The sequence below is a fragment of the Miniopterus natalensis genome, chromosome X (genome assembly GCF_054644295.1).
Source record: "Miniopterus natalensis isolate mMinNat1 chromosome X, mMinNat1.hap1, whole genome shotgun sequence".
Taxonomy (NCBI): domain Eukaryota; kingdom Metazoa; phylum Chordata; class Mammalia; order Chiroptera; family Miniopteridae; genus Miniopterus; species Miniopterus natalensis.
In genome coordinates, this window is record NC_142103.1 from 57,363,648 (window position 1) to 57,388,407 (window position 24,760).

The 24,760-nt window shown below is 37.8% G+C and overlaps 1 protein-coding gene across 5 annotated transcripts in view; it reads right to left on the minus strand.

The window, feature by feature from the left end:
* TAF1 (TATA-box binding protein associated factor 1) overlaps window positions 1–24,760 on the minus strand; it is a 64,399-nt gene that overhangs the window by 13,938 nt on the left and 25,701 nt on the right. For 4 of the 5 annotated variants that reach the window (XM_016207399.2, XM_016207398.2, XM_016207396.2 and 1 more), the window contains 7 exons: window positions 22,915–23,023; window positions 22,597–22,695; window positions 21,422–21,599; window positions 19,724–19,791; window positions 18,492–18,614; window positions 17,637–17,729; window positions 17,470–17,554 (listed from right to left, as the gene is read on the minus strand). In XM_016207399.2, coding sequence (XP_016062885.1) covers window positions 17,470–17,554; window positions 17,637–17,729; window positions 18,492–18,614; window positions 19,724–19,791; window positions 21,422–21,599; window positions 22,597–22,695; window positions 22,915–23,023 — 755 coding nt within the window. The remainder of the gene's footprint in view (window positions 1–17,469; window positions 17,555–17,636; window positions 17,730–18,491; window positions 18,615–19,723; window positions 19,792–21,421; window positions 21,600–22,596; window positions 22,696–22,914; window positions 23,024–24,760) is intronic. The other variant, XM_016207400.2, reaches the window with a different exon arrangement.

Sequence of the window (24,760 nt, forward strand, 5' to 3'; positions counted from 1 at the left end):
ATGAACCTCTTGAAACTGTAAACAAAATTCTGTATGTAATATAAATTTTCTGGGTACAAAATCTGTTTCTTCATCAGACTCTCAAAAGGGTCCATAACTACCTCCATAAAGATAAAAATCTTGCTCTATATTCTGAAGAATCAGGAGCTCACTAAAAGTAAGATAATCAGCTTTAGGTTTCACAGGTTAGGAACAGCCGTCCAGTAAAAAGACATACAAAGATAACAGGGCTGTGGGAATAATAAAAGTGCTGAGGCTATTTGTGGGGGACGGGGGAAAGAGTAGAAATTGAATTCCAATTTCCCAGTCCCTGAATGGTTATTATTATAGAAAATCAGAATTAATTTATAAAGAGTAATTTTCAGGATAACATGAAAATGAATATGAAAAATAAGGCCATCTATGAATGACCACTGTGCCCTACGGGAGAATAAGGTACTCATTTACAAAAAGAAGTGATTTTCTGAATATATTTTGATGTCTCTCTCTCTCTCTTTTAAAATATATCTTTATTCAATTCAGAGAGAGGAAGGGAGAGGGAGAGAGAGAGAGAAACATCAATGCGGAGTCATTGATCGGCTGCCTCCTTCTCGCTCCCGACTGGGGAATCGAGCCCGCAACCTGGGCATGTGCCCTGACCAGGAATCAAACTGCAATCTCCTGGATCCTAAGTCAATGCTCAACCACTGAGCCATGCCTGGCTGGGTTCTTTCTCTCTTTATTAAAACATGGCTAAACAATCACAAATGTCTTATCAAAAAAATATTTAAGTAAAAGAGAACACATGGACAACAGTGTGGTGACTGTGGGGGGGGGTGGGAAAGGGCATAGAGGAGATAAATGGTGATGGAAAAAATAAAATTAAAGTTTAAAATATATTTATTTATATTTTGCCTCATTGTAAATAAGAATTAGCAATAACCTAAAGTATCATATATTTCAAATCCAAATGTCCTTAAACAGCAGTAATTCCAATGATAGCTTTGCAAAGTTGGTATTCCACTAAAATCAAGAAAATTCATTTTGTCATTTCGAAGTTAATTCACCTCTTTAGTGATGTAAGGAGAAAGAAAAGTTACAAGCTTCGTGCTTCTAGTTAGAGAGGAAAGCAGTATCATTGCTATCTGAAAGGTTTCAGAGAAAAATACCAGTCAACGCCCAGCTGGCATGGCTCAGCAGTTGACTATCAACCTACGATCCAGGAGATTACGGTTCAATTCCCGGTCAGGTCACATGCCAAGGGTGGGGGCTTGATCCCTAGCAGGAGGCAGCCGATCAGTGACACTCTCTCATCATTGATGTTTCTCTCTCTCTCTCCCTCTCCCTTCCTATGAAATCAATAAAAATATATTTTTAAAAAATACCAGTTAAGATGGTAAGCAGTCTTGCACAACTAAGGAGAGAGGTTGTTTGTGATCACTTCTAAGCTTACATTTCCTTTGAGAACCTTTCCACAAATGCTAAAAATAACCTCCCTACTAAGAAAATGAGTGCTGTGCCAAAACAAGCATAAATAATCTTGACAGTGAATGAAGAGTGTGGGTGATATGCATGTATTCCAATGTAAATCATCAAAATTTAAAAATAAAATAAAATCTCAATAGCATTAGATAGCTTTTAAAAAAAAGCAATGCCAGATTTTAAAAGAAAAAAAAAAGACCAAAAAAATCTGCATAGCTAATTCTTAAAGAAGCTAAAATTACTAAATTTAACTATGCATAGTCCATAGATCCCAAAGAGGTAAGCTTGGGCTCTCTCAATTCTTATATATTTATCTCATACTAGGTCCAGGAAAGGTGAAAAGGGAAGTGAATATAATCTTTCAGACTGTAGCTAGGTGTTTTTTTTTAAAGACCTTTTTAATTTTTTTTTTTACATATATCTTTATTGATTTCAGAGAGAGAGAGAGAGAGGGAGAGAGAGAAACATCAATGATGAGAGAGTCATTGATTGACTGCCTCCTGCAGGCCCCCCGACTGAGGATCGAGCCCACAACTCAAGCATGTGCCCTGACCGGGAACCGAAACACAATCTCCTGGATGGTAGGTCGAGGCTCAGCTGCTGAGCCATACCCTGCCAGGCTGTAGCTAGGCTCTTTACATTATGTAGAATGTAGATCAAATTAAGATGTTTAGTTTCCAAGATAAGAGGTTTGATGTCTCACATCAGAGTAACAGAACCTTGCTCAGAATCTGGACTCCAAACTCCAGAAGCCAGAAACTATCCAGAAAGGAACTGGGGAAATAAATTTCAATGGGCAAGGGTAGGATTTATATTCAGGACCTGTCTGATAAAAAGCCCCCCAAAACCTAAAAACGCTTCTCCAGTTCCAAATGATCCACCATTTCATTTAGCAAAATAAAATATTATATAGAGAGCGAGAGAGAGCGCGAGAGCACACGTGTATGCAAGAGAGCCTTGGCTAAACACACTAATCTCATATACCTGTAACAATCAGAAAAGTAACAATATAGACACTTCAAAACAACTTTTCTTATAGAGTAACATTTATAATAGGGCTTGACTCTTCATATTTAAGCACTTAATATAAGCCAGGCATAGTGCCAGGGTCTGGTGATACAAAAATAACACAACAGAACAAATAAATCAAAAACCAAGAGGCAGGTCCTTGTCTGTGATGCCCTTCATGGTGCCACAGAAGATGCATATACAAAAACTCATAACATCAATGATGGACAAAGTACTAAGGGACTGTACAGAAAACGGCAACTGTGTCACAGAATGAGGTGGTGTTAAAGAACCTTTCATGGAAACTGTTCTTACCAAGTCCACAGTGATGTGCTTGCTAACTGCCAAATCCAGTGAACATGTTTCAGACTTGACCCTAGAAGCCCTGTGCTGTATTTACAACTACCATTCACCTCTTCCTTGAAACTCTCTAATCCTGTGGCTTCTATAGTGCACTCTCCACTCTTTCCTGGTACTGTACCTCTTTATCTTTGGTCACTAGTTCATTCAACATATACTATGTGTCTACTAAGTGCCAAGTATTATCCTAAGTGCCTAAGCACTAGGGAAATAAGGCAGAGTTCCTGTCTTTTGGAGGCTTACAGCAGTCACTTACTAGATTTAGGCCACTAAGTCCACCTGTGCACATTTTTCTGTCCACACTCTTCGCCCAACTTTACATGATAACAACTATAATAGCTTACACAGAATAAACAAAGCGAAAGTTAACAATGATTTATATTCCTCATGGTAAGGTTTTGTTTTGTTTTTCCTGGAACCAGAGTTGCCTTGAAACAAATCAGAGAAACTCCAGGGCTAAAAGAAAGCCTTTTTTTCTGTCTCCTTTTTCTTTTAATAAGTAATTATCTTTGTTTTCTCAAATTATATATTTTTTAAATGTGAACTTTGTTGTATGTAGCCTTAATATTTTCTGGTGCATACTTGTTTACTGGCATATTGTACTATCTCACTCACCTCACGTACGGACTTTTGGTGACATGCTTGCTGCTTATACCAGACTGCTGTATCACTATCTACCAGCTCAATACAGTACATAAGAGAAGACGGCTAGTTAAGTTATGGACTTCAGATGTCTATTCCCTAACAAATTTAAGCAGAAACTGAATTAAGCAATACAGCAATATTCTCAAGAAATAAAATGTCAAATGACAAGAACCATTGGGCAATCTACCTCTATTTCAGCCACAGTATTTTTTTTTTAAAAGTGGAAATCCGATTTAGATTTTCTTTCAGAAACATTCATAATGACATTCATTTAACTACCTTGCCTTTTAAAGCCACATATGAATAGATTTTACTTAAATAAAATCACATACTTACATGAATAAAAAATTGTCCATAAGATATTGTCAAGTGAAAAAGGAAAATTATAGAACAGAATGTAAATATATTACTTCTTTAGTCAAAAAAAGTATGTTATGTATAGAAAAAGGTCTAGAATGCTTCATACCAAACCTGACATTGGATACCCTGGAGAACAGGATGGAAGGAAAAGAACAGAGATATTTTTCTTTTTCACTTTATGCAATTCGATATGGTTTGATGTTTTAAAATGAGCACGGAATTTTTTTAAAAATATATCTTTATTGATTTAAGAGAGAAGAAGGGAGAGGGGGAGAGAGAGAAACATCAATGATGAGAGAGTCATCGTTGATCGGCTGCCTCCTGCACACCCCCGACTGGGGATCGAGCCCACAACCTGGGCATGTGCCCTGACCGGGAATCGAACCATGATCTCCTGGATCCTAGGTCGATGCTCAACCGCTGAGCCACGCCTGGCCAGGCCAGCATGGAATTTTTTATGATGGAAAATGTTAGTTTAAGTTATATACTTGAATTTTACAGAAATAATTTGGCAATGATTTTTAAATATTGATAATTCCCAGTGTTTGGAGAGGCTGTAGGAAAAAAGGCCTTCTCCATCATTGTTATTTTTACTATAAACAGGCACAACCTTGTTAGAAACCTTTCAGAACACTTATCAAAATTTGCTACAGAAATATTCCTACAAGAAAAAGCTTCTTGCAAACCAACATTAAAGAAATATTTTATAAATGCTCAACAGAGGGGAGAGACTCCAAGATGGCAGCAGATTAAGTGGAAGTTACACTAACACTCTCCCAGGAACAAACTGGAATGAAAAATAAAATATAGAAAAACCATCGTGAATAATCAACTGAAGACTAGCTGGAGAGCACCCTCATAACCAAGGACATAAAGGAAAGACTGGATAGAGACTGGTAGGAAGTGTGGAGGCGTGAGAGGGCTGGCTGGGCTCCCATAGGCAGCAGCTGAAGGTCTAGAGGGATAGCTCAGCTGTGGGGGCTTCCCACTGAGAACTCTGCAGTCTAAATCCCAGGCTGGGCTCCTCAGACCAGAGCTCCAGAACCAAGAAAGGTTCCCACATAGCTGGGCATGAAAAGCAGTAGGGTTTCTGTCTGCCAGGGAGAGAAGGATGGAAATGCAGGCACAAAGTTTTGTGTGCAAACACTCACCTTGGGCTCTGGCAGAGAGAGGGTAGAGCGGACTAGAGCAGTGTGAGGAGAACCTAGGGTTGTGGGCTCTGGATACAGAACTCAGAGGGCACCCATCTAGACTCCTGTGCTGAGTCATTCCCCCATAGTGCAGAGGACCTATCTCTCAGGCACATATTTACTATCCAGGCAGCATTTGCCCTGGGAGAGAAGCAATTGCCCCATCCTGTGGAGTTTCTACAGCCTGAGATTCATTAAGAGACTGTGAATAAGTGCTCAACAGAGGAACGGTTATACAAATTATGGTACATATAGCTATACTATGGAATACATTAAAGAGAATGATAGATATCTATTTGTGCTAAAGAAAGACAGGATCAGTAAATTCTGTCCCAAACTGATCTACAGGCTTAATTCAATTCCTATCAAAATCCCAGCAAAACTTTTTTATAGATATACACAAGATTCCTCTAAAATTTATGTGGAAAAGCAAAAGAATCAGAAAACAATTTAGAAAAATAAAGTATGTCAACTGTAATTGAAAAATACAAAATGAACCCGGCTGGGCGTGGCGCAGCGGTTGAGAGTCAACCTAGGATCCAGAAGATCACAGTTCAATTCCTGGTCAGGGCACATGCCCAGGTTGTGGGCTCCATCCCCCGTCAGGGGTGTGCAGGATGCAGGAGGCAGTCAATCAATTATGACTCTATCATTGATGTTTCAACTTTCTCTCTCTCCCTTCTTCTCTCTGAAATCAGTAAAGATATATTAAAAAAAGAAAAGAAAAATACAAAATGATTAAAAAAAGTGAGGGGGAAATTACTCTACCTGTTAAGACTTACTATAAATATAGTTCCAGTAATCATGTTAGTGTGCAAAGGGATAGATATATAAGATCAATAGAACAAAATAAACCCAGAAGAAGACCCATACACTCAACTGATTTTTGACAAAGATGCTCAAAGCAATTCAATGGAGTACGGATAGTCTTCTCAACAAGTAATAATGGACTAACTAGACATCCACGGGCAAAAAAAATGAACCTAAGCCTCATACTATATACAAAAATTATTTCAAAATGGATCATGTATTTAAATGTAAAACACTAAAACTATAAACTTTTCAAAGAAATTATGAGAATCTCTGTGACCTTGGGTTAAGCAAAGAATTCTTAGGCACATACTAGAAACACAATACATAAAAGAAAAAACTGACAAATTGGACATCATCAAAATTAAATATTTCTGCTCTTCCAAAGATACTGTCAAGAGACTGAAAAGACACAGACCGGGATAAAATCTCTGTAAAAGGACATATCCCTAAAACATATAAAGAACCCTCAAAAGTCATTATTAATAAGAAAATAATACAGTTAAAACTGGGGCCAAGAAATGAACAGACACTTTACCAAAGAAAACACACAGGTGGCAAATAAGCACATGAAAAAATGTTTTAACATTAATAGCCATTTGGGAAGTGCAAAGTAAAAACCACAATGAGATAGAAGACTAGGTAAAAATTTTTAAAGCAGCAGTAATACTAATTACTATAAAGAAACTGGATCTTTCCTACATTGCTGGTGGGAATGTAAATGGTACAGGCACTCTGAAAAACAGAGTATGGCAATTTCTTATAAAATTAAACATACAGCCAGGCCGGGCGTGGCTCAGCAGTTGAGCATCAACCTAGGATGCAAATCTCGGTTCGATTCCTGGTCAGGGCACAAGCCATGGGTTGCAGGCTCGATCCCCAGTAGGGGATGTGCAGGAGGCAGCCAATCAATGGCTCTCACCATTGATGTTTCTCTCTCCCTCCCTCTCTCTGAAATCAATAAAGATATATTTAAAAAAAATTAAACATGTTTACCATCACACTCTTGGGCATTTATCCCAGAGAAATGAGTATTTATATTCACATAAAACCCTGTATATGAATGTTCACAGCAGCTTTATTCATAATAGGAAAATACTAGAAATCTTGAATGTCCTTCAGTGAGTTGAACAAACTCTGGTACAATAGAACACTACTCAACAATTTTTAACAAATGAACTACTGATACATATAACAATTTGGATGGATTTCAAGAGATGCTTAATGAAAAAAACGTATTATTCTTTATCTAACATGCTCAAATGTCAAAACTATAGAGAGGATCAGATAAATGGTTGCCAGGGAACAAAGACAGTAGTGGGAGTATGTCAGGGGTTGCAGATACAAAAAGGTAACATCAGGGAGTTCTTGTATTAGAACTGTGACAGAACAGTTCTAAATCTTGACTGTGGTGGTGGTTACATGATGGTATAAAACTACATAAAACTATACACACACATGCACAAATGAATATACTTTTTTAAAGGTACAAAGTGTGTATGGTCTGTAATCTAGTTAATAGTAATGTACCAATATCAATTTCCTGGTTTTGATTTTTAACTACAGCTATGTAAAATGTCACCATTGAAGGAAGGGTACACAGGACTGTATTATTTTTACAATTTTTGAGACTATTTTAAAATACAAGTTTAGGATATATTCATGAGCAAAGAGCAAATTATAGAATAATTATAAAAATGGCAATTTTTGTAAAAAAAAAACACATAAATTTAAAGACACTATTTATGTGTAATTATTAAATGTTCTGTGTAAGTACAGAAAAAAGTATAGAAGGATATACACTGTTACCTCTGGGGAATGAAACTATGGGAGACAGTAATAGGAGAGTGGGCAAAAGCTTTCAATTTTAATTTTATATATTTATTGTTTGACCTTTTTATCAGAAATATAACTTTTAATTTTTTTTAAAACTGGTCTACCTGACAGGAATGTGAATGATAGGTTAGAAAGAGGTTAAGTCTACAGGTTGAGACATTAGCCAGGTTACTATTTATAATAATAATCTAGGTAAAATAGAATGAGGTCCTTAGTGATATATTGGAAGCTGGGGATTTATTCAAGGGGAATAAAGAATAAATGAGGTTTCCAGATGTAGTTACTGGGTGATGTTAGTGCCCTATTAAACCCAGATTAGAAACAGTAAAAGAGCAAATTGAGTAAAGGACAGAGGGAGAAAGTTGGAACAGAGAAGGAAAAAGAACATTTAGTTTGAGGCGTGTGTGAAGTTCCACTGGGACATCAAAGTGGAAATGTTCAGCAGGCGGTTGGGGATATTAGGTCTCTGTCCAGAATTGAGTTGAGTCATCAGGAAAAAGGTAGTGGTTGAAGTTACAGGAATAGGCAGAACATTATTCAGCAAAGGAAATTGAAAAGGAATGGGCATGAGGTAGAAGAAAAATAAGAGTTGAAAGTTATGAAGCCAATCATACTAGTTTCAAGGAAGAATGGTCAATGATGTCAAATACTGGGGTGAGGTCAAGATAAGGACTGAAAAGTGCCCACTAAATCTGGCAATTATGTGATCCTGTTCACTTGGTATGTTGGGCAGTGTAGAAGCCAAATTAGTGAGGCATGAATGGCAGGTAAAGAATAGGAGATGTTACATATCTATAAAAAAATTCTGATCCATGCTACAAGGTGGATGAACCTTGAAAACATTATGTTAAGTGAAATAAGCCAGACACAAAAGGACAAATATTCTATGTACTGTATGATTCCACTTATATGAGATACCTAGAAGAGGCAAATTCATAGATACAAAGTAAAATAGAGGTTACCAAGGGTTGAGGGAATGGGAGAATGGGGTTATTGTTTAATAGGTACAGCGTTTCTGTTTGAGATGATGAAAAAGTTCTGTAAATGGGTAGTGGTGATGATAGAACACTACTGTGAATATACTTAATGCCACTGAATTGTACACTTAAAGTGGTTAAAAGGGCAAATATTTTGTGTCTATTTTACCACAATAAAAACAAAAAAGTCTGGCTGTGAAGAGAAAGGATGACTGCAAGAGGCTGAAGCAGGATTGAGAGAGATTTTACTCTCTTCAATGATATAAGACTTGACCTTTATATAGGAGTATTTACATATTGGCCTCAATCTCAAGAGAGACATTGACAGAAAAAAACAATCTTTTTATTAACGGCCAAACTTACAGAGTAGTCTCATAGGATAAACTTAGAAACTAGTAGTCATGTGCTGCCTAACAACATTTTGGTCAATGATGAACTGAATATATGATGGTGGTCCCATAAAATTATAATGAAGCTAAAAAATTCCTATCACCTACTAACACTGTAGCACAATGCATTACTCATGTGTTTGTGGTGACGCTGGTGTAAACACACCTACTTTGCTGCCAGTCCTATAAAAGTATAGCACATTTATACTAATAGGCTATACCATCTAGGTTTGTGTAAGTGCACTCTATGTTTGCACAACGATGAAATTGCCTTATGATGCATTTCTCAGAATGTATCCGTGTTGTTAAGTGGTGCATGATTGTATACAGGGTGGGGCAAAAGTAGAATTGTGCGTTGTGAAATACAGAGTTTATTCTTGTATTATTTATTAATTATTGTATTATTTTCCATACAAAATTGTAAACCCACTTTTGCCCCATTCTGTACGTAAAAATGAAGTTTCTCTATGTCAGAAAACACTACAAACAAAATTAAAAGATTCCACAAAGGGTCCTACAATCAGAACAGCTATCAGAGCTAGCAGAGGATCGGGAGTTACTCGAACAAAAGTGGAAAAAACCTGCTTTGCAGATTTTTTTGGTAAAATTCTTTTACATCTCCTTTAGATTGTAGGGTCCCACTAAACATTCCAAAACTTCAGGCTCTCAGGTTTTATGACACATGACCTACCTATCCTAGATCCACCCTGAAGATGGCTTATTAGAGTTGATTTGGGGTTTAAAGAGCCCCAGAGGAGGAACTTCTTAGGCAATTCTTTGAGAAAAAGGATCTCATCATGAATAGCTCAGCATCACCTATTGGTAAAAACTACGCAGTTCATTTCAAATCTAATCAAACATTTAATAATTAGTAAGGCCTCTCTCTGCCAACTTATGACCCTATGGCTTTAAGACTGGCAAAAAGTTTGGGTTGTTTTTCAGAAGGGATTTCTTTACCTGTATGACTCTCCTTTCACTGTCATGGAATGTGTGCCTTTTGAAACTATTGCGAATAGCTCCAATTCCAAGTTTTGTGTTTCCCTGATTATTAATGTTCTTTTGAAATGTTATTTGAACATAAACAGAGCTCTGAGTTGGTTCAGTACCTATGTGGTAGCTGGAAGGCATAAGGGCTTGAACTCTATTATAGGGTGCAGTCCCATAACCACCACTTAAGTACAAGACTGAGTCCTCTGATATGTACTGCATACTTCCTGGTGCAGTTTTAAATGCAGTGTTCCTTACCTTCCACTTGTAGCCTAATGACCCTAATCTTAATGCTAGGCATCTTGACTATATATCTCATGGACTACATGTGTGATAATATATGATAAGTCAATGAAGGTACATAAAATGCTATGGAAATAGTGTAATATTATATGTGAAAGATCTGAAATAGTCAAAATAATGTTAACTAGAGATCCCATTCTACTAATTTTGGTTAGTAAAATTTTTTGAAATAAAAAATTTTAAAGTAGGGAACAGACTCTAGACTTTGTTACTATTACTTAAAAAAAGAGGCAGGTTAGTATCTGGCTAAATCATTAAAATTTGAAGCAAAAGTATTATTTTGTGTATAGTACCCAGTACTGGGCTGCCCAGGATTAGATGTCCTTTCAGTACAAAAGATGTCACATTTCATATCCTATAACACCACTAACACAACCCTATTAAGAAGTTTCTTATACCCCCACCCACTGGTTAAGGAAGGGTGATTCCAGCCTTATAGGCTCTTCACTGTTGCAATCAAATCATTACTTACTTGCCCTTGAAGAAAAATACCTCTACTTTGAGGCTTGTTTTCTACTATGCCAGAGGTTGATAACCAGCTTTCTTGGAGCCAGATTTGGCCTGCAGATAAATGTTTTTATTTGGCCCACAGAGTTAAACATTTTTAAAAATTATTTGCAAATATGTAAAAAGTGGGATGTAAAAATGGCACACCAAAAAGATCCAGATTTTCAGCTTCATGTGAAAAACAAAAATACCTAGACAGCACTGGATAGTCATTTCCTTAGGACAACAATCAGACTGAAGTACATGTCCCTTTAGATAAAATATGTACTGTTCCAGGTTACTACACCCTACACCTGGCCCACTTCACTCATTTATATTACTTGCCTGGCCCCTCCCTGTAGGTCACTTGAGATCTGTGCTCTTCACCTTTACTTACCACCACTAATCCACTCACATTCACCAAGGACTTCTGCACCTGGCACAATCTTCCTTTTGGCTCCAAATCCCTCCCATCATGGTAGGTTACTCTAATGTTCATATGTACTACCTATCCAAAATCCTTGCAAATCTTCTTGTTAATGGTTTGCACCTTTACTCCCAGCAAAACATATCCATGGCTATATCCAGAATGTTGTCTTTACTGACCTCAAGGATACTTACAGGCCCATTAATTTTTGTTTCCCAGTCTATCAAGCTTCTCTTGGTTTTAGTATCTTCCCTAATTAGCCCATATGCTTTGAAAACTAAGGTAATGTGCAGTATGCCAAAGTTAAGATACAGGATCATTGTAATGTATCTTCCTTCATCAGCAATTTTACTTGAAGATGGAGGTTGGGGGATATAAAATAATTTATTAAGAAATTTGCAACATGTCAAAGTACAAACAGAGAAGCCTAATACAAAATTTGCATAAATTTGAAGATAAAATATGAATTGCCAAAGAAATTTCAAGCTTTTGTAGAGCTGCTTTGGGATACTCTTCCAAACTAGAGACTTTGTATAGTCACAATCTTCTGCTATAAAATCCTTTGGTGAGAAAGTTTGAGTTCAAACTTCAACCTTTCTTTCCTTCTTGTTAACACCTTCAATTCTCAATCTTTCTAACACATCCAGAAAGCAAAATCCCAATCCTGAATCAATTCTGTCATCTGCCTTCTCAGTTCCCTAACTTGGTTTAATGAACACTGACAAAGGAAATTACACAACTGTGCCAATTGATGTTGCTATAAAAATTAATGGTGTCCAACTTCAGCTGGACCCTCAAAGGCTGCTCAACAGTTCTGAAATGTCCCCAAGTCAGCTCCATTTCAAATTTCCTACAACAGAGAATTCAAACCTTTATCTACATTTCTCTTCAAATTCTCTCTTCCACCATCTCACCCTCTCTCAGCATAAGACCCTGTTTCCTACTTTACTTACAGAGAAAATGAGAGGCAGAAACTTTTCTTCTTGTCTATCTTCCCACTTCCACAGGGACCTTATCTCCTATCCTTATTTTTCTTCTCTTTCGCCTATACAAAGTTCCCCTCTGTCCAATTGCCTTCATCCCCTTCAACATATTGATTACAGTCTTCCTTCTTCCCATCACAGGCAAATTTCAGTTTCCATTTTCTTACTTCCCATTCATTCATATCTTCTGCAATCTGGCTTCTGATTCCACCAGTTCACTGAAATAGCTCTTCTAATGACCATTTTCTTTCGTCTCCTCTATAGCACTTGACCTCTTCTTGTAGCTATTTTCCTCTTCTCTTGGTTTCCAGGACATTGCTCTCCTCTTGTTTTCCTTCTTTCATTCTAGCCACTCTCCAGTATTCTCTACCTGATCCCTTAAATGTTGGAATTTGTTGATTCTATTCTCATCCTACATTCTATCTTAACTAAACAGTGGTTTCTAACTTCTTTGGGTCACATACAACTTTGATAACCTGATAAAGCTTTGGTTTTTCTATCCAGAAAAACATACAGCCATATTTTAATACAGCATCACGTGGTTCAAGGAGTGTACCCTATTCTGTTTGAGCTCATCTATTTATATTTTTATATGCTGATAATTTGAAAGAATATTCATATTTACAGTACAAACTTTTCTTCTGAACTTTGAACCTGTATATAGCTAACTATCTACTGTAAGTCTTCACTCAGACGTTCTACCTCAACACAAAACACTTCTCCATAATGACTCCTCCTGTATTTCCTATATTAGTACATTGTACCACCAGTTGGCCAAGTCAGAATTCGGGATGTCATCAGATTTATCCATCCTTCCAAAAGTGGAAATTTGTTTTTAAATTACAAAAGTATCACGTGCTCAATTTTAAAAATTCAAGTACCTAAGTACAAACAAGTATAAAGTAAAAATTATCCTCATCTCTCCCTTTGAGCTAAACAGTGACTGATCCCTTTAGGTGGGGTATGTACTCTCCAGTTCATCAGTCTCTATATTGAGCCCATTTCACTCATTTATGTTACCTGTCTGGCCTCAATAGGACCTGAATTTGCAACTCCTTCCGTATATACTGTTGAGCAATCTAGTTTTCAATAATACATATAGAATATATATATTTTTAAGTCACTTTAATTTTTTTAAGTCCTCACCAAAGGATATGTTTATTGACTTGAGGGGAGGGGAGAGAGAAGAACATTGATGTGACAGAGAAACACTGATCGGTTGCCTCCCATATGCACCCTGACTGGAGATCAAACCCACAGCCTAGGTATGTGCCCTGACCAGGAATTAAACCTACAGCCTTTTGATGTAAGGGACAATGCTCCAACCGAGCAACCAACTAGGACTATACAGAATATATTTTGATATCAGCATATACGAAAACACTTTACTTGTTAATCTACCATTTTGATAGCTAAACTGTATTCCATCATATAGATGCATCATAATTTATTCAACCAATTTCCTATTACTGGATATTCAGAATGCTTCCACGTTTTTGCAGTTATGAACAATGTTGCAATTGCAAACCTATGTATATGTGTACATGTGCCTCTGAAAACTTGTATGGAGTATTCCCTGGAGGTAAAATTGTTTGGATAAAGGGAATGAACATTTATAGTCCTCTAGAAAGTCTGTACCCATTTATGTTTTCACCAACAGCATATGAGTGCTTGGCACCATCTTGAATTTTCTGTCCTTTATCCATCCCTCCAACATTCAACCATTTACGAAGATATCAATTCTACTTCCTCAGCATCTCCTTTTTAAAAAATTGATCTTAGAGAAAGGAAAGGGGGGACAGAGAGAGAGAGAGAAACATCGATCATTTGCCCCCCACAAACACAACAGGGGATCAAACCCACAACTTGGGTGTGTGCCCTGACCGAGAATCAGTCTTGGTGTACGTGACAATGCTCCAATCAACTGAGCCACACTGGCCAGAGCCTTCCTCAGTAACTCTACAATCTGTCCCCATCTTTCCATTCTTATTGCTACTTATCTTATTTCAGGCCCTCAGTATTTTTAACTTTGATTGTTGCGAAGTTTCTTTATTGGTATCTATATCTCATTTCCCTTCAATCTATTCTTCAAATAGCTTCCAGAATGATCTAACTATAATACCTGATATGGCCCTCTTTTTCTTTTTTAATATATTTTTATTGATTTCAGAGAGAAGGGAGAGGGAGAGATAGAAACATCAATAATGAGAGTCATTGATTGGCTGCCTCCTGCACACCTCCTGCCGGGGATCGAGCCCACCCAGGCATGTGTCCTGACCAGGAATCAAACCTTGATCTCCTGGACCATAGGTCGATGCTCAACTGCTGAGCCAAGCCTGCCAAGGCTCTTTTTCCTTTTAAAGGCTTATTGTGACATACTGCACCTTTCATTATTTGCCCATCTACCTTAAAAAACTCATCTCTTACACCCAAAACTAGCTCCTACTCTGGACCCTAGCCAAACTCAACTGCTTTCATTTCCCTATCCAAGGAACTCATCTACTTTTGCATTTGTTCTTTCTGCCTGGAACTTCTTCCCTACCCTTCTCCACCTCTATTGAGTTTCCTGTTTTCCATACCAGTAGAAAACTTGAAAAACATAAAAAAGATGAAAATGAAGATTATCTTAACCCTTTATTCTCAGAAATAATCACTATTATCACACTGATATGTTTCATTCCAATCTTTTACATAAACATTTTTTAAAGCATAACTGAGATGAAATAAAGTTTTGTGTTCTGCTTTTCTCACGTAACATTGGGAGCATTTTTGTCATTAGTTGTTGTTTTTTAAAAAAAGACCTTTCAATCTTTACATAATAATCCATCACACAGATGGCACAATAACTAAACATTCCCTTTAGATTAATCATTCAGGTTATTTCTCATTAATATAAATAACTTTATCATAAACATCTTTGTCTATATCTCTGATTACGATAGACTATCATCTAATCACCATGTGCTAAGCACTCACATTCGTATTTTATTTAATCCTCACAATAGCCCTCTGAAGAGAGTACTATTATTATACCCATTTTACATATGGGAAAGCAAAGGCTGAGTTACTTACCCAAAGTCACACTGCTATTAAGCAGTGGCGCCAATATTCAAATTCAAGCCTGCTGAACTATAAAGTCGCTTCGCCTTAACTATTTTTAAGTCTCTCAATGCTGCCAAACAGCTTTCCAGAAATGTCTTACAATTTTATACTGCCAACAGCAAAATGCGAGAGCACCTGCCTCACTAGCGCTGAATATTCCATTTTTTAAAAATTGAGTTCATCTAATAGGTGAAAAAAAATGGTACCTCTTAATTTCAATTTGCATTTCTTTGATTACCAGATGCAACTGAGTATTTACTCATGTTCATCAGCTATTTAATTTTTGTCTTCTGTGACTTGTCCATCTGCCCTCTGCTCATTTTTCAATTAGCATCTTCTGGGTTTTTCTTATTGCCTTACATAAGCTCCTCATATCTTAAGCCAGCATCCCCAGGCCAAGCAGCCTTTCTTAACACTCCTGCTTGCTTATAATTTGTTATAATCATTAATGAACATCTGTGAGCCTACCAACACATTTATATTACCAGATTTCTGGCTGATTAGCTTTACGTGTTTTCAGGAGACAATAATGGATAGATAACTGACCTGGAAAAGGACATTTCTACTCTCTAATTTCCAAAGCAATAAGGAGATCACAAGGGAGAAAGTATATTCTTTTAACCCAACCCAAATAGAACAAAAATGGAAGGCTCATCTCCCACCACTTCCCTTAGTGAAATATATAGGTACTAGTCAAATACAGTTACCCAAACTTGCCCTGTTCTTTATTTCCTCCATGATACTGAACATTCTGTTCTCTCTGCCGAGAAAGCAATTTCCTCATCTATCTTTCTGGTTGTCCCTTCCTTCACCTCCTCCTTCCAATTATCTATCCCTTCTATCTGGCGGACTTACAGCCATACCACTTGGGCTGCTGAATATTGCTGGAGAAAAGCCCTACCATCATGTGGATTTTTAACTGAGACCTCAGTATGCTAGTCAATTCTTTCAAATGCCCTTAGCATCCTCTTCTATTTTGCTTAATGCATTATATGGGATCATCATTTCACTACTTAATTCCTTCAATGTCCTCCCACCTAAGATAAAGTAAAAAACTTTTAAGTGTGGCATATGGCACACAGGCCCTCTATGATTTGACTCCGATGTACCTCTCTATATATAACCAGTCATTCACCAACATGTGCAGTGAAACTGCAACCCCAACAACTTGTTTTGTGAGCTGATAGTGTAATTTCAGGCCTCTGTGCCTTAACATACTACTGTTTTCTCTGCTACTAATCCTTTAAAACTCAGCTTAACAAAACTCTTTTCCAGAAAGCTTCTTCTAACCCTACTCTGATTTAGATACCCTGTTTCTGTGTTTCTCTGACATATCCTGCATGCATCTAGCATAATATTTAAGTTCCATAATTTTTCTTTCCTGTTTCCCCAACTAAACAATAACCAAGTTGGGGGCAGGGATCATATCTAATTTGATTTTGTATTTGTAGCATCTATCAGTGCCAACACATATTAGATGCTCAATCAATGTTTATTTAACAAGTGAGTCATTCAAAACTGAAACTTTTTAGTTTAAGAAGCCTTCCCTATCCCTTAGGTGAAGGTGCTACTTCCTCTCTAGTGCACTTTGTACATCCTTATAATATAGCCCTTGTCAAGCTGCATTTTTACTGTCTTTCCCTTTAATTGGACTGTGAATTATATAAGGACAGTGACTATGTCTTTCCTATCAGTAGATTAAGTAACTAGCTCAGAACCTGGCATATATTATTCAATCAGTTCATATACTGAACTCACCATGGTCTATAACTCACACATTTCCCTATGCTCCATCTAAGGGCCTGGGGCATACATGAGTTTTCACATCTCGTGGAAAGCAGTGATGACTCAAAGTCCAAAGTAATATCCACTTTTTTTTTATTCTCATCTCATTTTTCTGTACTTTCCAAAGTTTAAAAAAATAAATATGCATTGCTTTTTCATCATTAAAAATTATTAACAAAGTTTACAGAACACATACACTAAAATATGTGCCTGCTTTAATAAAAGCATAGAAAGATACTTGACTGATTTTGTTGACTATCACTGCTCAAGACTTCTTCATGTACTTAAATTTTAATAATGCTAACTAATGTTAGGTGGATAGATTGATGGAAAGAGAAAAAAACAGGGAGACATACCCACCATTGTACTTAACACTGTTGGCCAGGATAAGGTTGACATCATCTAGAAAGCTCTCTCGACTCTGATACTTGTGCTTGGAGATATTCTGTGATTAAAAGAATAAGGTACTCAGATACACATACAAAGTTACTTGATTCCAGAAAGACATCTTAGATCAAACCACTCACCTTACGTATAGTCTCTAAATCCATTGGACTGACAATCACTTTGTAATAATCTGGAACAAACTTCTTATTAACTGGGTGATGAAATGGCCAAGACTAGCAAAAAGAAAGAATGAGAAACTAAATAAAAATCATTCTTTATACTGGAGATTCTCAACCTTCATTGGGTTAAAGATATTCCTAAGACTCTGACGAAAGCTACTGACCCTTTTCCCAGAAAGATACATAATCACACAAAACCCTGTAGGTAATTTAAGGTATTCATGTATTCCTTTAAGGGTTCCTATGCCCTGAAAGAGTAAGAACCCCTGCTCCATACTCAATTAAAACTTCTTACTCCCTAGTCCCATCCAAAAGTTTTATAGCATTACATATATACAACATACGCCTACAACACAAAAGGAAACTTAGTTCAGAATTCCTAGGCAGGATCCTTACAACAAAATGGTACATAGAATCAACATGGTAGCCCTGTCAGAACGTTGCAAAAGACAAAAAAGGAAACAAAAGACAACAAAACACTGGGTAATTATCAAACTGTCATTTTTCAAGAAGCAACTCTATTTCCGAAGCTCCCATTAGCTGGCATACTAATTTCTCTCTAGGTCTACTCAGGAGCATTCAAATACTGAATGTAAACATTAGGAAGAAAGAACCGATGTCCACAGATTCCTGGCCTCTTTGATTTCAATAATAATGCACACATAGAGCAAAAAAGTCAATTTTTAAATTTATATGCCAGTTTGAATTGACAAACACCACCCTCCAGACTCCCCAACACACATACACATGTACACCCTATTGTCCTTTCCTTTCCCCTGTACTATCCTCACAATATTTAGCACAGAGACCACTTACATCTGGAACTGCCATCATTTTCTGGGTGACAATATTGTCCAGAATAAAAGAAAATGCCACTTGGTCATCATCATCCAACAAGGGATTGATAGCTTTCTCTAAGCGAGCCAATTTGTCTTCTTTCTGACATGAAACAAAGCAAAGGAAAGGCAGTGGTTTCCCTGACGTATGATCACCACAGAAAATTAAGGAAAACTTGAAAGTTCAGTTGTCTATTGCCCTTGTCCCAAAAAGTCTATGAATTGTCGATTACTCAGTTTCAGGCAGAAAGTCCAAATAAATGATATTCCAGTAAAAGGATCAAATAGATATACCAACCACTCCTTTAGTTATTCTGTATTCTACTCTGTGGATCACCAAAAATATACACCCCTGGGCATCAACACCTTAGCTTCCATAACAGAAACACCTTCACCAAGTTAGGTTTTAATATCACACTGTTTTTGCTATAAAGCTATTACTGAAAACACTGAACACATTACTGTTGATTAATGACTTCTGTGTAAGGAAATCTAAACCAAATTCATTTTAGACTGTACTAGGAAAAAGTTTACGTACCAACTGCTCCACATTCTCACCAACACTTAGCATTGTCAACCTTTTTTAAAGTCTTTAAAATTTTAGCCTTTCTGGTGGTTATGTAGTAGTATCTAATCATGGTTTAAATTTGCACTTCCCTAGTGATCAATCAAGTTGAGGATCTTTTCATGTTCATTGGCCATTTGATTATCTCCTCTTTTATGAAGTGTCTACTTCAGTATAAACATCATCATCATTACCATCATTGGATTTTTGTAAGCTTATAAGGTACCATGTTTTTTTTTTTGGTAAGAAGATGCAATACAGATTACTTTTTAAAATTTAAAATTCCTCCCTGCCAAAACACAGTCTCTTAGCTCCAGATGACTTCCTGGAAAGTCACTTTCCTTGACCCTTTCTAAAGAGATATTTGGGTTCTAGATTTCAATCCTAGTTCTACTATTTAACATTCATGATGCCCAGGAGAAGTCATTTTCTTCTATGGACCTCAGTTTTTCCAACTATAAAAGGAAGGAATTGGACTATATAATGTAATGTATAAGGTCCCTTCTAGACTCTATGTTAGTATGTTACTAAATATCTGCTACTCCCACATTTCTCTACTCTTCCTTCTGTTACATTCCCTACTTCCTCAACCCTGCTACCCACCCCCTTCTAATTCCACTGCCTTTCTCGCATTTTAAATGTCTCACCTCTTTGAGTTTTTCATCACAGAGATCCAGCATGGATTGAGAGATCTGGGTCAATGAATGCTTTGGCCCTAAATTATAGAGCAACAAGGAGGGATGGAACTGTTAAAAACAGGAGGCAAGAGCTGCCAACACTTCTCCAGACTTTTACATTTACTTAAGCACTGAAAATGTGCCAGGCACCAGCCTAGCTGCCGGGTTACACAGATATACCAGTCTTATCTTTATTTTTAGTGCCTAACAAATATTAGATACACAACAATGAATAAACAAATTTTAACTCTCTTCCTTGTGTATATCCACACATAGTAGTACAATTGTTGATACTGCTGTCTTTAATACCTTGAAAATGATACTATGGATAGGGAACGACGATATGTTTGATGGCTAAGGTGACCAATACATGATTTAAAACCTTTCCACACTTAGCATATAGAATTCATCACTGCAATTTTTGTTTGCAGAACTCAGTTTGTGATGTCCTCCCAACATATGGCTAATCCAAAGCCTTTCTCATAAAATAACCTCCATCCCACCTCAGACTATTACTTTAGTTTCCCTGAAATCTGTAACAAGAGCTTTAGAAAACTCTCAAACCATTTCCTACACTCCCTGCTTATGGCTGCCCTAATTTAAGCTCACCAAGATAGTTAAAACATTTTCATCTAAACTAATTCTGACTACTTCCTTTCAGTACCCTTTGCTTGGTTATCTGACTCTGTCTATTCTTTTGTGTAAGTGTTCCCCAGAGCCTAAACCTCTCAGCTCTTTTTTCAACCACTAATTAATTTAGCATTCATTTGTTGACTCATTCAACAAATGTTTAATGACATGTTCAATGATAAGAATAATGAGAAGATAAAACACTATTGCCCATGTTTACAGACTAGAAAACCGAGGAGGCTATGAGAGGTGACTCAATTTGTAAGAGGCAGAGCCATGACTCATACTCTACCTGTACTCTTAATTCCTAGTTACATACAAATCTGTGCTCAAGGATACAATGGAAACCAAAAAGTTTTATCCTTTGCATGCAGAAACTATATTGATTTCCCCCCTTTAAAGATTTCCTCCTCCTTGCCTTTCCAGCTTTTAAGCAAAGTGGACATATAACATCCCCTATAATAGATCTGTAGACCAAATCGAAGGTTCACACACAGCAAACATGGTCACAAGCACATACTCTGCACAGGTTCTATCCACATTGAATGTTTCTCCTTTTTTACACCTAGGCCCACTTCTTCCTCTCAGTACTCCCCATGTAATTGTTTCACTTCAACAGATAGACTCCAAATTCTGCAGAGGACACATTAAAAAGTGGTAATAAAAAGGAGTAATATACAATTGACCCATGAACAACTCAGAGGTTAGAGCTGACCACCCACACAGTTGAAAATTCATGTGTAATTTAAGATGGCCCTCCACATACTCAGGATTCCTACTGCCAGTTGATCCTTGAAAAACATGGGTTTGAACTGTGAGGGCCAATTTAAAAATTGCATATCAATGGACCTCCCGTTGTTGTTCAAGGGTCAGCTGTATATTAAATGACGAAAATGTGTACTACCTGATTTTCATAACCGCAAAATGCACTATTTTAGGACCTTTTCATCAGTCCAATCTAGTCTGAATTTATGACTAGTTGGGATGAACAAGGACCTGAAAGGCGATCTCTTCAGCCAAAGAACAGATGATTCTTACCATTGTAAGTTGCACTATTTTTCACAATGAGCTCCAAATGCTCTCTGAACTCTTCCCGAGATGGGTAGAGGCGTTTACGCACATTTTCACGGAGTGTCTGTAAGTCCATTGGTCGAGTAATAATTTTGTAGTAGTCCTTTACAACCTTTCCATTGACTGGAGTGTGGAAAGGGTATGTCTGTGCAAACAAGAACCAGCACCATCCATAAGCAAAGAACACTTGCCAGAGCCAATTCCTGAAGATTCTCTCATATCCTATCCGTCTACCTAGCCATCAACTCTCAAAGGACTCTTTCTAGATGGAGCAAATCTGACTATTTTCTCTACTAAACTATTTTAAATATTTAAAACAACAAAAAAGCAAAAACCTACATCCTAGCCCTGGCCAGTGTAGCTCAGTTGGTTGGACATCATCCCGTGTACCAAAAGGTTGCAGATTCGATTCCCGGTCAGGGCATATACCTGAGTTGTAGGCTCAATCCCAGGTAGGGGGCATGAAGGAGGCAGCTGATCGATGTTTCTTTCTCTCTCTCTTTCTCTCTCTCTCTCTCTCTCTCTCTCTCTCTCTCCCCCTTCCTCCCTCTCTAAACATCAACAAAAATATTTTAGCCCTAGCTAGGTGGCTGTTGGTTGGAGCATCCTCCTGTACACCAAAAAGGTTGCAGGTTCGATTCCTGGTCTAGACACATACCTAGGTTGCAGGTTTGATTGACAGAGAAGAGAAAAAAGAGAGAGATAGAAGGAGAGAAGGAAGGAAGGAGGGAGGGAGGGAGGGAGGGAGGGAGCCCTGGCCGGTTTGGCTCTCTGGTAAGAGCGTCAGCCTGCACACCAAAGGGTCCTGGGTTTGATTCCCAGTCAAGGACACCTACCTAGGTTGCAGGTTCGATCCCTGGCCCCGGTCAAGGCATGTGTGGGAAGCAACCAATTGATACACCTCTCTCACATTCATATTTCTCTCCCACTCTAATAAAAATAAAAAAATAAATCAATGGAAAAAATATCCTCGGGTGAGGATTGAGAGAGAGAGAGAGAGAGAGAGAGAGAGAGAACGAACGAACTACATCCCAAAGATTTAGTAGTTCCATGTACCTAGGACTATACTGTCCTCTATCTGTAATCACAGGCAACAAAGAGTCTTGACATCTCTACTGTAAACATGAATGAAATGAACTCACATTTGGAAGATCTCTCATGTCATTGATGATAGACTCCAAGATAGATGACAGTGTCACCATGGGGTCTGTCCGGCGCCGGTGGATGGACTTATGAGGTCTCTAAGGAGAAATAAGGAATCGGAATGCTTCTAGAGATTAAAAAACAATACCTTCTAGCTAGGCAAAGATATCTTAGAAGTCTTGTAGTGAACAATACACATAATTTTCAGGGCAAGGACAAAGGGAGAATCTAAGGTTATGTAGGAACCATGGCTTAGAGGGCTAGGGGAATCAATGAGGAGCTCATCTAGATCAGAAAGAAGCAATGCAAATACTCACATTCAAATAGTCACAGTGAACAGTGGTTCCAACTCGCCGTTTCTTCTTGGGAGGAAGTTGCTGTTTAGGGAACTTGAGAACCAGAGATTTTCTGCGAACCTCATCTGCACTGCAATCAATAACACTTTCATAGTGTGCAGTCCCTATTTCTAGTCCCCAGGAAAAAAAGCAACTACAGTAAAAAAGTCCAAAGTACCTAAGCATAAGCCTGGGGAAGAAAAAGCCAAACAAAAGGACAGATACCCACATCTAAGGCTCAGATCAGGCAAGGCCCCATAGGATCTCCAAATTAATAAAGAACCAGGCAAGCCACAATTTCACCTCAGTTTCCTATTTAGAAGATAAGGGAACTAGGCTAAAGGAATTTCAAGAATTCTTCTAGCTCCAACATTCTATCTTGGGGTTAAAGGGCTAGGAAACTTAACACACAGAATGGAAATAAGGAAGACATTAAAAACTAGTTTGTAGCCTGGCTGGGCGTGGCTCAGCGGTTGAGCGTTGACCTAGGATCCAGGCGATCGGGGTTCGATTCCCGGTCAGGGCACATGCCCAGGTTGCGGGCTCGATCAATGACTCTCTCATCATTGATGTTTCTGTCTCTCTCTCCCTCTCCTTTCCTCTCTCTGAAATCAATAAAGATATATTTTTTAAAAAAACTAGTTTGTAAAAAAAAAAAAAAAAATCCCAAAACTAGTTTGTGTTTCCCTCAATCATTAAAAGCCCATCCACCTTCTTCCCTTCCACTGTATGGGACTGGGATCAAGAGGACTGGGGTAATTCAATCAAGGATAGAAAAAGAACCCAAAACTAAAAAGAACCAGAAACAAATGAATATAATTGCGTATCAAATTTAAAAATAAACACAAAACCCTAGCGGGTTTGGCTCAGTGGTTAGAGCATTGGCTGTGGACTAAAGGGTCTCAGGTTCGATTCCAGCCAAGGGCACCCACCTCAGTTGCAGGCTCGATCCCCAACCCTGGTTGGGGTGCGTGCAGGAAGCAACCAATCGATGTATCTCTCTCACATCGACGTTTTTCTCTCTCCCTTCTACTCTCTCTGAAAAGCAATGGAAAAAATATCCTCCGGTGAGGATTAATAAATAAATAAATAAATAAATAAATACACAAAAAAAAATTCAAATGTATTTTGAATATAATACCCTGACCGCCTGGCTGGTGTGACTCTGGTTCAGCACTGACCTATGAACCAGGAGGTCACTGATCAATTCCCAGTCAGGACGCATGTGGGAGGCAACCAATCCATGCATCTCTCTCATACAGATGTTTCTCTCTCTCTCTCTCCCCCCTCCCCCCGTCCCTCCCTTCCACTCTCTCTAAAATGTCAATGGAAAAAACTATCCTAGGGTGAGGATTAACAAAACAAAAAGGGGGGGCTTTTCTTTATAGAATGCCATTTAATGTAGAAAGAATGCTACAATTAGGGCAAAAAGCATTGTTTTGCAACCCCCAATGTAACAACTGAATTTAGGCAATAATCATCAATGGATGCTAAAACTACTGAGAGAACAACTGTTAGGGATTAGGATATTCACCCACATGTTCATTACAAAGGGAAAAACATACCTTTATTATAGAGGAATCTGAGGATCATCACTTTAACAAGATTAAAACAGTAAGAAAATCTGACGTTATGAGCTTCCTGATGTGGTGTATTAAGTACATAATACCACCTCTGTAGCAACCTCTCCAAAGACTTTTAATCTGAATATAATCAATGAGAAAACCACCAGACAAATCCAGAATGTGGGATCTCTTATGAGACAACTGGCCTGAATTCTTCAAAAAAAGTCAATGTCATAAAAAACAAAAAAGGTGGGGAGGACAGT